The following is a 13,852-nucleotide window of genomic DNA, read 5'->3' on the forward strand; positions in this document are numbered from 1 at the left end:
CCTTGTTTACAGAATATGCAGTAGCCTAATTAATTAATTAATGACTACAAACAAGTTTAAACAAGTGGTTCACAACCGCTGGAAGGAGCATGAGCATCATTTAGCAATTAAGTTGGATTGCAGTATGTGTTGTCTGACTTTGCGTGACTTTTGACCATGGTTTATTAAAGCAATAATAAGCCCCAAGAGGCTGTGGTTTTCAGTGATTTTATTATAGCTAAGGGGTGTTGTTAGGCACAACACTGAGCGGAATGCCCAAAACCCCCATAGCTGTTCCAAAATCACTGCAAACCACGGCCTTGCGTGGCTTATTACTTTTATAAAAAGGTTATCACATAATAGCAACATGTAAAACATTGACACATCCAAATTAAAACAGATTTTAATAACCATTTCACTACAAGAATAATTGGGTCTATGCAACGTTTATTGCTATGCAACATTTACATTCAACTGCATGAAAGCTCCCAAATATTACTTTTGAACTAGACATTTTAAACGTGAAATTCATCATTATTGAACAACTGCATGGTCTATTTATTACCTAATATATTACCAGAAACTGTTTTTGTAAATGAAAATTAACAGCAAAATTGGACATTTTGAAATAATTTGTTCGGTGCAGTGATACTGATATAATGCGAGCACAGGTGTGTTTTGTAGAACATTTTACAACGGCTTTGAACGCAGCTCAGCCGATCATAATCAAGGACAGGAACTATCCATTTTATAATCAGCAATATCCTAGTGGAAGTGAGTTCAGGGACATACAGATGACTGGATGCCTGAGACTTGTATTAAAGCTACACGAGTAGTTTGAGAATTTGTTATGGATGTTCTAATATTGTCACTTCATTGTATCAAAAGGCAAAACCGGGCAAGCAAGCTACTCTGTATTGATTCACTACGTTAAAGGACAACAATAGTAGAGAGCTGCTTTCACACACTATGAATAGCATTATTGATGAAAAGAACTGTGTGTTTTGTGTCCTTAGTTTAACTTACTGTAAGGCTACAGAAAAAAAGTTCTTTGGTAAAGGAAAAAGCATAAAATGTTTTGCTCGGCTGCACAGAGGAGATTGCATTGACCAATGCAATCTCCACTGGCCAATTTGTTACTTTGTAGTGCGACAAATTACAGCTCCCAGTAAGTAATGTCATTACTTTGAAAATGAGTAATGAGTACAGAGGAATATATTTAATTTCCTCAGTAACAAGCCCAAAACTGGTGTACAATATGTGTATCCACGCCTGTGTGTGCGTTTATCAGTGACTTGCATGTGTGTGTGTGTGTGTGCGCGCGCGCGCAGCTGCGCGCGCGCGTGCGTGCGTGCGTGCGTGCGTGCGTGCGTGCGTGCGTGCGTGCGTGCGTGCGTGCGTGCGTGCGTGCGTGCGTGCGTGCGATCAAAGTAGTAGACAGGACGTCGGAAATGGAATTAAAGTTGGTACTTTATATATAGAAAAAAAGGTGTGATACAAATGGTACAAAAAACGGTCTTTTTAGACGGGTTAGCTTAGCTTTCATTCATTAGTTTCACGGAGCTAGTATTGCTCAATAGCACTGGCACAATAACACTGACCCGGCGTCTATTAACATCCGGTTTACCGCTAAGCCTTGTGGGACATGCAGTTTTAGTTAACCCCTTGTTAGGTATACAAATAAGAAATGTAACAATACAGTGTCAAAACAATGTTTCTCAATAAACAATATCAATAACTGTATTAAATGAAATCTTTCCTTTTTAACTGCTTTTAACTGTAAATAATACTTTATGAATTATCATCTTTTAATCAATCATGCAAATTAACTATGTAACCCAATTAAGTTACAACATCCTCCCCCCATGAATTACTTGTTCATTCAATCTCAAGACAGTACAGTAACTGAATAGGTCTTCTTAGCAAAGTCCCTGAGGGAGTGCGGACTATGCACGACCTGACAAGTCCATCTCGGCCTGTAAACAGTTCTGTGATTCTTCCCAGTTTCCAGGTTTGTCTGGGGGTGTTATCTTCTCCGATGAGTACAACGTCACCCACTTTCAGTGGGGTGGGCGTCGGTGTGTCACAGCGGTGTGCTGACTTCAAGTCCAGCAGGTAATCCTTACGCCAGGCGCTCCAGAAGCTGGTTGTGAGTCTCTGCCTGTACTTCCATCTTCTTGTGATCTCTGCCTTGTTGGCAGTTGGGTGCTGTGTGTCAGCAGGGAAGGGCTTTGGTGGCAGAGAGGTCAGTCTTTTTCCCACCAGAAAGTGGGCTGGGGTCAGTGGCTGTGGCTCATCCACTTCGTTGTGCACAAATGTCAGAGGCCTAGAGTTTATGATAGCCTCCACCTCTGTCAGTACTGTGCACATCTCTTCAAAGTTGAGTGAAGCTCTCCCAAGAACTTTCTTCAGGCATGTTTTTACTGATCGGACGAGTCTCTCCCAGAATCCGCCCCACCAGGCTGCTCGCTCTGCGATGAACTTCCAGGTGATGCCTCGTTCTGAGAAGAACTCTAACAGCTGGGGTTCTTTGATAGTTTTCCACAGCTCTTTCAGGTCTTGATCAGCTCTCTTGAATGTTCTAGCATTGTCTGAGTAGATTATTTTGCATAATCCTCTTCTTGATATGAATCTTTTCAGCGCTAACAGGAATGTCTCTGTTGACTGATCTGAGACCAGTTCCAGGTGTACTGCTCTGGTTACAGCACAGGTGAATAGCGCGATGTATGACTTCTTCACAGAATCATCTGCCTTCACATAAAGCGGCCCTGCAAAATCCACACCTGTGACTTCGAATGGTGGGGATTCAGTTATTCTGTCTTTGGGCAAGGGCGCAGTGATCTGCTTTCCGGCTTTTGCCTTGAATCTTTTGCAAACTGTGCAGCTTGCCACAGTTCTCTTGACTAGCTGCCTGGCACGTAGGATCCAGTATCTCTCTCTCACTTGAACGAGAGTGTCTCTCACTCCTGAGTGCATCACTTTTTCATGACATGACCTTATCAGCAGTTCTGAATATCTGTGTTTATTGGGCATAATCCATGGGTGCTGCTCTCTGAATGTGAAGTCAGACTGCTGCAGCCTTCCTCCCACACTGAGCAGCTCGTGTTCATCCAGGAAAGGTTTGAGTTCTTTGATTTTGCAGTCATTGTTCAGGCCTTTTTCTGCCTTCAGTTGTTTCATCTCCTGGCTGAAACTCTGTTGTTGTGTTGTCTTTATCCAGTACTTTTCTGCCTCGAAGAGCTCGTCAGCAGTCAGTTCTCCTCTTTTCTTTGTTTTTGTTTGAGAATTGGCTATGAATCTCTTTATCCAGGCTGTCACTCTGAGGACTCTTTTCAGCTTGCTGTATCGTTCCAATTCTAACACTGGTTCAGTGGGGTCTGTGTCATTTGCAGCGAGCTGTACAGTGACCTGTTGACTGGACTTTAGTTCTGCATTCACCTTGTCTGGAACATTGTCACTTTCAGTCTCCTCTGACTGATCAGGTGATGTCAGAACGCTGGGCCCGTTCCACCATAGCTGGTTCTGTATCAGGCTTTCAACACTTTGTCCTCTTGTGGGGAGGTCAGCTGGATTTATTTTCCCTGCGATGTGTGACCATGTCTCAGGGTTGGTCAGTGACTGGATCTCCGTCACTCTGTTTGCGACAAACTGTTTCCACTTCTTAGCTGAGCTGCAAATCCAATGCAGTGTAATCATAGAGTCTGTCCACATTTTTATCTGGTTTGGTTCCAGTTTTAGAGTTGTCATCAAGTTGTTGGCTAGTCTCGCTCCAATCACAGCTCCCATAAGCTCCAGGCGTGGCAGTGTCATTTTCTTGAGAGGGGCCACCCTGGATTTGGATGCGACTAGGGTCATCGTAGGTTCTCCGTCTGGTGATTCACCTTGCAGGTAGGCTGCCGCACTGTAGGCTCTTTCACTTGCGTCGCAGAACACATGTAGTGTCAGGGCATGTTTGTTTTCTGGTTGCATGTCTGTTCGATACCACCTTGGTATGGCGAGCTGGTGTAGCTGGGGTAGTTCTGAACACCACTGTTGCCATTCTCGTGTTAGGTCAGGTGGTAGCTCTTCATCCCAGGAGAGTCCTCTCTCCCACATTTCTTGAAACATGCACTTAATTCTGATTGTGAAAGGTGTCAGGAACCCGAGTGGGTCATAGATGCGTGCAGCTGACTGCAGAACACTTCTCTTGGTGTTCTTCTTTTCTTTTAGTATGTTCAATAGCGGTCTGAGGTCAAAGGTGAAGTCATCCGTTTCTGGTCTCCACACTAGGCCTAACACTTTGAGCACTGCTCCGTGTGTCTCTGGTGCCAGTGTGTGGTCTGTTGTGCCCTCCTCCCATTTCTTCTCCAGCTCATGAGAGTTTGTCATCCACTTGCAGAGGTCCATGCCTGCTGTTGACAGTATTTGTTTAGCAGTGGTTGTCACATGGTAGGCCTCTTCAACACTGTGTGAGCTAGCAATGAAATCATCCACGTAAAGTGATTCTCTTAATGTCTCTACAACCTGTGGTTGTTCTGTTTCATATTGTTTCAGGTGCTTTCTGATTGTAGCTGCGAGTAGGAATGGACTTGGGGAGGCCCCAAACACCACTCTGGTCATCCGCAGCACACGCAGCTCTCCATCCTCTTCTCCACTTGGTGGGCCTGTGAGCCACAGGAATCTCACTGCGTCTCTGTCTCTCTCCACTATGGAGATCTGCAGGAAAGCCTTCTTTATGTCAGCCATGAAGGCTATTTCATGTTTTCTGAATTTTATGAGGACACTGAGGAGATCTGGATTCAGGTTTGGTCCTGTGAGCAGACAGTCATTGAGGGATGGGCGGCCAACTTCATGAGACGACGCATCAAACACCACTCTCAGTTTTGTGGTCACTTTGTCTTCTCTGAGTACTGCGTGGTGAGGTAAGTAGTATTTCACATTGACTTCACTTGCGTTGTCTTCTGGCACATCCTCTGCAATGTTCTGCTGTAGATAGTCCTCCACTACTTCATTGTATCTGCTGTAGAATGTGACATCTTTCTTTAGTCTTCTCTTCAGACCTTCAAATCGTTTTTTAGCAACTCTGTAGTTGTCTTGGAGCTCTGCTCTTTCAGGTTTCCATGGCAACTCCACGTGGTATCGTCCATCTTTGAAAGTTGTTGTTCTCTCGAACATCTGCAGAGCCTCTTCTTCTGCTGGGTTCTGTGTGTTTTCACTTGTGATACCCAGAGACTCAATTTCCCAGAATGCCCTTAGTTGCTTGGAGACAAGTGTGTCCTCTTCAAGTGGAATGAACATGCAGGTTGCCTCTGAGACACTTGACATGGACACTGGTCCCTGCACAGACCATCCGAAGGTGCTCTCCAGTGCAACTAATGTCTCTGTCAGTCTCTCCACCCTTCCTGAGACTATTTGCCAGTAGTAGTCTGCTCCTATCAGGACAGAGAGCTCAGGATCATCATCATTACCTGGGAAGTCTGCTAGTTGTAGTCCCTTTTTCTTGAGCTCATGTTGAATCTGGTCACCAGGAACTTTCATCACAGCTGAGCACACCTGTGGGGTTTCTATGGCCTCAATTTCAATTCTCTGCTGGTTGTCCCAGACATTCTCCAAAATGACTCTCACTGTGTTGCGTCGTGACATTGTAGGGACAGAGGAGCCAAAAGTGTGAAGAGTGAGTGTCTCTTGTCTTATTACTGGTAATTTCAGGCTCTTCACAAGGTTTTCATGGATGAAGCTTCTCTGACTCCCTCCATCGAGTAAGCAGCGAGCTATTTTTCTGCCTAATGGGCCTGTCACCCATGCCTTAGCAGTTTGTAGCAGCACAGTGTTCTGTCCATCTGGTTTCATCTTCGCTGAGTGAGGAATTACTGAGGAAACAACAGCCTCTCCTGTCACAGTGGGGGGTTGCACCTCACTTTTCTCACCGGTGCACACAGCAATGTGATGCCTCCTTCCACATTTTTCACATGAAGCATCCTTCACTTTGCATGACTTTGCAATGTGTCTCTGTCCCAGACACACAAAGCATCTTCCCATTTTCTTGATCTTTTCTTTGCGTTCAGGAATGCTGTTATTGGGGCAATTTTCTGATTTGTGTTCTGCACTGTCACAGAATAAACAGTTGTGTGTCTTCTGGCTGGCTGTGTGCAGTGCAGCAGCAGAGTGCATGCTGGGTCTGTTCATTTTTGTGTCATTGAATGAGCATGACTGCTTCCATGGTTTGCTTTCTGGTTTCTGTTCTTTCTGGGTGTATGACGTTGTCATTTGCAGTGCTCTTTCCCTGCTCTGAACCTCCTTCTGTAGGAATTTGACAATTTCATCAACCTTCCATTCATCATCATTTCCCCTCTGACGGCTATATTCAAGAGCTATGTCATCTGGAATCATCTTCATTAAAATTGGGCATAGTAGACTCCCATATGTGTCTGACACTACACCCAGTGACTCCAAACTCCTAATTTGAATCTCACATTCATCATATAGCTGCCTTAATGCATGCACATCAGAGGATTTCTTCACAGGAGTTAGATTCAGCAGCCTTGTCATGTGAGCATTGATAACCAGATCTTTCCTTCCAAATCTGCTTCGCAGTAACGTGATAGCACTGTCATAATTAGCATCGGTAAGCATCAGTCCTGCTACTGCCTTTGCAGCTGGTCCTGTGAGATACGTTTTCAGGTAGGTAAACTTCTCACGTTTGCACAGTGCATCATTTGTGTGAATAGCAGTCTCATACTGGCTCCAAAACTCCTGCCATCTACTGACATCTCCATTGTATTTATCAATGATCAACTTCGGTAGCTTCACAGACTGTCTGTGTGCTAATGAGTTAGCTGAGTTAGCGTCGCTCACCCTTTGCTGCGTTGGTGCTTGGAGCTGCTGGCTTTGATCCTCCTTTTTCTTCACCATGCGCTGTGCGCGGCTCTTAAACGAGATGACACGTTGCTTGTAGTCCTCCGTTGTTTCAATCTCGTTCTCCAGGTCGTCCAACGACGTGAGCCGTTCAATATCATTGTCCAGCTCAAATAGACTGTCCTCCTTCGCGGACAACATGTCCAATAAAGTGCTCAAGTTCTCAATGTCCGGATCTTGCTTCGTTATTTCTCCGTCTATCTGGTTCAAAAGACGTGTAGTACTACCTCGGATTGTACCCCGTTTTCTTCTCATTCTTTCCATGTCTGTCCTACGTTCCTCTTCTGTCTTTTTAGCAGCGGCTGCAGCTGCTGCTGCGAGTTCCCTCTCGCTCATAATCCCGGGTTTCGGCACCAAAAAATGTAGAATAACTACGATCAAAGTAGTAGACAGGACGTCGGAAATGGAATTAAAGTTGGTACTTTATATATAGAAAAAAAGGTGTGATACAAATGGTACAAAAAACGGTCTTTTTAGACGGGTTAGCTTAGCTTTCATTCATTAGTTTCACGGAGCTAGTATTGCTCAATAGCACTGGCACAATAACACTGACCCGGCGTCTATTAACATCCGGTTTACCGCTAAGCCTTGTGGGACATGCAGTTTTAGTTAACCCCTTGTTAGGTATACAAATAAGAAATGTAACAATACAGTGTCAAAACAATGTTTCTCAATAAACAATATCAATAACTGTATTAAATGAAATCTTTCCTTTTTAACTGCTTTTAACTGTAAATAATACTTTATGAATTATCATCTTTTAATCAATCATGCAAATTAACTATGTAACCCAATTAAGTTACAACATGTGTGTGTGTGTGTGTGTGTGTGCGTGCGTGCGTGCCTGCCTGCCTGCCTGCCTGCCTGCGTGTGTGTGCACATGCATGTACAGTATGTGTGTGCACACATCTGTGTCTTCTAAGCTTTCTTACACTATGTGTGTGGCTCAACACACACACACACACACACACACACACACACACACACACACACACACACACACACACACACACACACACACACACACACACACACACACACGCACTGGATAATGAAACCATTTCATTTGCTTCCACGTCAGCCGTTTCCTCCTGCAGAAAGAGGGGGCTTGTTGTGGTCTTTTTTCAGGGACAGTGCGAGCTCTTGCAGGCAAAGTCTTAAAACACATGTGGTGCGGACTAGGAGGGGAGAAAAGGGCAAGGGAGGTTCTATTTTTAAAAAACCCTCCAATTATATTTAATTGTAGAAAAACACAGGCAGTGCTGGCCCTGCAGAGCTGGACCTGAAAGCTGAGCTCACATTGTGACTTTCATTGAGGCTTTACCACGAGAGAGAGGGGGGGGCAGAGAGAGGGAGTGAGGATAGAAGGAGAGGGAGGGATGGAGGGAGTGGTGAGAGAAGGGAGGGATGGAGAAGGAGGGGAGGAATAATAAAGAGTGTGAGGGAGGGACAAAGTGATGGAACTGAAGAAGCTCAACAGACAAGGAAGAATGACTTGAATTTAAAAACAAAGCGCAAATGAAGTCAAATAAGAGCAAATGAGGGGCATGGGATGATCGGAGAAAGACAAAGGAGGACGAGAAGGGGGACAAGGGAGGGTGATAATGAGAAAAAGGAGACATTGTTGGTAGAAAGGAGAACGGAAAGAGAGGGAGAATGCTGGAGAGGGTGGATGCTGAATGAAAGAGTGCGAGAGAGAGGAAGTGCGAGAAAGCGAAGGTGCCTAATGAGAGAACAGGGATGGGGAAAAGAGTATAAAGACAAGGAGAAGGAAGGAAATAAGAAAGTGATAAAGGAAAGACAGAAGAATGAGCGATAGAGGACAAAATCAAATGAGTCAGAAAGTGGGGGGGGGGGCAGGGGAGCATAGTGGAAATAAAAAAACAGACAGAGATATAGACAGAAAGAAAGAGAGAGAGAGAGAGAGAGAGAGAGAGAGAGAGAGAGAGAGAGAGAGAGAGAGAGAGAGAGAGAGAGAGAGAGAGAGAGAGAGAGAGAGAGAGAGAGAGAGAGAAAAAATACTCTATCCTGTCCTCCTTGTCTTGTGGTGCAGGGTTATTTTTAGCTGCGATGCTGTAAAGGCAATCATTTGTGCTGCGGCACAGTCATCCTGCAGCACAACATCTAACATACACATACCTATAGTATGAACGTACATAATACGTGCATGCTCACAAGCACACGGGAACCTACAGTATGAGCATGCATGCATTTGCACAATCATTTGCGTGATGACTACCTATTTCACATAAGACACATGTGTGCACTCACATACACATGAGTGCGACCACCTACGAGGTGGTCTAATGTTGCATGTTTTCAGGATTCTGTCATCTAGACAGGCCTGAAAACGTTCAATAAGTCCTCTATTTATTTGACTTCCCTGAACGGGTACCGCACGCCTTTGACATGGCGGCTTGCTTCTTCAAAGTATCTCACTTTGAAAAGCTGTTCTCACTTTCGCATGTCCTGCATTGAAAATAAAGAGCCTTCTCAGATGGCCTGCATACCAGACCATGTGTGTCAGGTGAGACTAATCGTGTACAGGATTAGCAGAACTGTCACAGAGAGAGTTACACGTACACTATTATATTCCTCAGCTGACATGTCAGGTCATGGATACACATTTGCTTTGTATTTGTTTGTATTGTTATGCCCTCTATGCTTGAATCCTCGGCACCAGACACTTTACAGAACTTTGCAATACGTGAAGTTACTTCTTAATGCTTGAGCAATATTTGCCATACTTGAAATGTAACACCCATCTACTATTGTTCTGTAATGCATTCCACCATATTTTTGCAGTGCATTGTTTTCTTGTCTGCCGATCCAGACATCAGACATTCCTTGTTTATGTTTGTGTTTTGCTATGTACTGTACTGTGACTTCAAGCAAAATGTTTCTGGTTGGCTTTCACTTATTTAGTACAAACAGCCAGCAACACACAAAACGAAGTTGAACAAAGTTCCTCGTAACCATGGCAATTACGTGAAACTTGATCTAGCTAGGTATTCAAATCTTTTCCTTTTTTTTTAGACTGATACTTTTCTAGTAGCCGACATTTGGTATAAAATTTCAGGTTATATCATATCTACTGTTCTGTACTGTGCCTGAAAGGACTGAAAGACCTTTTCATAATACAGAATAGAGGGAAGCTAGGATTTAGTTGCAAAATATACAAGAAGAGATCTCTGCATAGAGACAGAGTTAAAACATTTTGAAAATGGCATGTGGAAAATGTACATGTATGCCTTTGCTCATTACATAACAGATCATACTGTACAGTGAGTGCATCGCCCAGCTTTAGATTACTATGCAGAGCATGCACTCATTGCCTCCAGCTTAATATGTTCCAACATAGAATACATAGGAGATGGTCAGTGTAAAGATCAGTGGGTGGTAAGTTATTACGCCAGGCATCCTAACACTGGTACTAGATCAGCTGGATCTGATTTCAAAGTGCCCAAGTGGTACTTTAATAGGGCATAGCATGTAAGAAATTTATGGGCTTTCGATCTGTGGCACCACAGAATGTCCGCCACAGCTATGCCCTATACCTTCCTGAAAAGAGGACTGGGTATGGTTCGCAGCAGCCATAGCAGTTGTGTAAAGTTTATGTTGTGTAAAACCCTTTATTTGCAGCATATACCCCTGTATACTGTATATATATCCTCCCTCCAGAACTGTGGTCTCACTTCACTATCACCGTCTTCACTGACGTCCAATAAAGAAAAATAATAAGTCCTGTGGACTGTCTAATCTTTTTATTTTTTATTAGAAATAATGAAAAAATCCAATCTCCAACCCTCTTATCTTTTTAGTCTGTCACGTAAAAAAAAAAGTATGAATGGAAATGACAACACTGATGTCCTTTTTCGAGCAAAACCCCCAAAACCATCAACTAAAAGCCAACATGTCTTACCAGTGATGAGCTCTCGGACCTCCATGTCTCTGGTCTTCCTGAGCAGGCGGACGAGGGCCGGGATGCCGTCACAGTTCTTGATGGCCACCTTGTTGTCGTGGTCGCGGCCGTAGGAGATGTTGCGCAGCGCGCCACAGGCCTTGCGGTGCACCTCGGCCTTGGGGTGGTCCAGGAGCGTCACCAGCACGGGGATGCCCTTCAGCTGCCGCACGTCCTTCTTGATCTTGTCGTTCTCGTAGCAAAGGTGCTGTAGGTAGGCGGCCGCGTTGGATTTGACCGGGTCGATGGGGTGCCCCAGCATGGCGATGACCTCGGTCAGGTCGGGGTCGCGCCAGCGCGGATCCTTGCGCATGCTGTCGATGGACGGCGAGCGGCGGCCTGCCATTCGGTCCAGACTGGCCATGCTGCCCCGCTCGGGCAGGGCCAGTGGGGCCGAGTACACGCCGTGGATGTAGGGGTGGTGGCGGTCGTCGATCAGCTCAGCCTCGATGGAGTCGTCTGGGTAGCCTCTGGATGGAAGGAAGATGAAAAGGAAAGTGAAATGAGATATAAGGGCATTGAAGTAACCTCCTGAAGGAGGTGACAAGCACTGTAAAGGAAGAAGTGAGGAGAGATGACGATGAGACGGGGAGATGAAACGGCCTTGTGTAAAAGACGAGCAGAGTAGACATGAGAGGGCAGTGAGGAGAAAGAGAGAGCGATGGACGAGGGGAATAGATTTAGACTCGTCTCAGAGAAGAATGAATCCTGTGAGGGTAGATGACTTTGAGAGTGAGAAAAGATTTTGATGCCAAGTGAGGTGAGAGAAAGAATGACTAACGGGGGAAAACAGAGGAAAGCATAGGATGGGGATAACAAAAAAAGAGAGGAGAGAGGACATGGAGGAGAGGACAGAGACGGGGCTCCGCACAGCTCTGCTTTGTTATTAAGAGCTTTGTCAGACAGCCTGTCGTGGCAAAACAGCCCCATGGTGATAAGTAAAACAGGCACAATTTCATTAATCCACTCAACTGTCAGCTGCCAATGACAAAGTGTCTCTTTTGCATTTATTAACAGTGATGAGGGCAATTTGACAAAGGGCTTAGCTAGAGGAAAGAAAAAGAGACACAGAAAAAGATTGCAAAGAGAGAAATGAGAAAAAACAGACAGAGTGCACAGAGAAGGACACGAGGGGAGGCTCCACAAAACCAAGAGCAAAAGGGGACATGAGTCACTATCATCCCACTCCACCCTGCACCCCATCTACCCCAGGCAACAACAGTGCCACCCCCCCCCCCCCCCAAAACACCAGAGAGAGCCCTCCCAGAGCCCGTCACAAGTGCCCCTGGTGTTCACTTTGCTCACAGGATCAAAGAGCGGATATAAAGACTAGCATATAAAAATGCTAAAATGCTAATGACTGTCTCCCTGGGATTTCTCGAGTCAGCATGAACCTCATTAGCATTAGCACTGTTAGCGCGAGAGGCTGAGCTCTAGTCAATTTTCTCTGACGGAAATAAGTGCTGATCTCTTGAGGGCTGGGTTGAGAGGGTCTGTGATGGTGTGTTCCCTTGTCGCAAGAGTCCCAGTTTCCCCCAAAGCCCTCTCAAGGCTATGATCTACACAGCACTCTCTGTACCAAAGGAAAACTTTATTAAGTCTCCGTGGGCAATAATATATGCTCTCAAGCACAATGACAGATCATGTATTGCTGCAGTGCTGGCTCCAAGTACTGTGTGGGCTATTTCCTTTACTCCAGGCTCTTTAGTCACAGGAGAGGACTTTTTCGCAGTTACAGCACAGGGCCCATTGCAAGGATGAGGCTGGTAACATGTCGAGAATGTGTTTCTATTTCAACGTATTTGCACCAAATCTTTTCTCTTAGTTCTCTCCACTGAAGTGACAGTGGAATGGAGAATTAACGATGGGCAAAGACAGGAAGTGGGGAGAAGGAGATCTAATTAGGGTCGCACACTTACGCAAAGCCTTTATCATCTCATCATCCCTCCACCCACTAGCCTGAGGTTTGTTTATGATAGTTACATAACCCATCTGGGCTGAACTTTCTCGCTTTGATGCATGGCTGGTGTTTTGGTGGCAAGAAACGGTGGTTGGCAGGGAACTCCGGTATGTGTGTGTTTTAATTTTAATGAGCGTCATGTTAATGATGTGTTTTTAGAGTCCTTAAGTTCCTAGGCACTCAGAGATGTGGGTTGTTTGTGTGTGTGTGTGTGTGTGTGTGTGTGTGTGTGTGTGTGTGTGTGTGTGTGTGTGTGTGTGTGTGTGTGTGGGGGTTGTTTGTGTGTGTGGGGGTTGTTTGTGTGTGTGTGTGTGTGTGTGTGTGTGTGTGTGTGTGTGTGTGTGTGTGTGTGTGTGTGTGTGTGTGTGTGTGTGTGTGTGTGTGTGTGTGTGTGTGTGTATGTGTGTGTGTGTGTGTGTGTGTGTGTGTGTGTGTGTGTGTGTGTGTGTGTGTGTGTGTGTGTGTGTGTGGAGGCGCGCGCGGGGGTGTTATGCCTTCTCTGCTTGGCAGAATTGGAGGAATTGGGTTTCGTTTTATTTATTCATTTATTTATTTACTTACTTATTTATTTTATATAGTTATTTTCATTTCACACAAGCATCCCAGTAAGAGTTTAGCGGCGGGGAAATCAATATCAAATGAACTACAGAAAAACCTCCAGTCATGAGCAGGGTAACGTGATACAGTACTAAATCCCCTGTTCAGATGCATGGAAAGAGATGAATATAGATGGAGTGAGGTCCTGACCACAGCAAAGAAAAGCTCTGGGGGACTGTACAGTGTACTGTACTGTAAGGCAGCTGCAATGAAAGTTAAGCCAAGCTCAGAGCCTCTGTGGTGCTGAATGGCTGAGGTTAAGGTTTAGGTATCAAGGCAAGAATAGCTCTCTGACCATAGAGATATTAAGTCTTTTCAACAGGTGCCCTTCAACAAAAAAAATGGGAGCTACTGTAGTCATTACTGTATGTCCCCATGAGCAAAGCTGGAGAGTCCCTACTGTACCTAACTTGTAACTTACTTGGAATAGGAGAGTCAGCTAAATGCCTTACAGTATAGAA

At 45.0% G+C, this 13,852-nt stretch overlaps 1 protein-coding gene across 5 annotated transcripts in view; it reads right to left on the reverse strand.

Annotated features, from left to right (window-relative positions):
• The window catches only part of arvcfb (ARVCF delta catenin family member b), a gene marked incomplete at its 5' end in the record, with an annotated part of 301,150 nt that overhangs the window by 66,058 nt on the left and 221,240 nt on the right, over positions 1 to 13,852 (reverse strand). For all 5 annotated transcript variants that reach the window (XM_080432834.1, XM_080432831.1, XM_080432832.1 and 2 more), the window contains one exon: positions 10,796 to 11,304. In XM_080432834.1, coding sequence (XP_080288960.1) covers positions 10,796 to 11,304 — 509 coding nt within the window. The remainder of the gene's footprint in view (positions 1 to 10,795; positions 11,305 to 13,852) is intronic.

The sequence above is a fragment of the Gymnoscopelus braueri genome (genome assembly GCF_963280865.1).
Source record: "Gymnoscopelus braueri genome assembly, chromosome: 7".
In the NCBI taxonomy this organism is placed as follows: Eukaryota; Metazoa; Chordata; class Actinopteri; order Myctophiformes; family Myctophidae; genus Gymnoscopelus; species Gymnoscopelus braueri.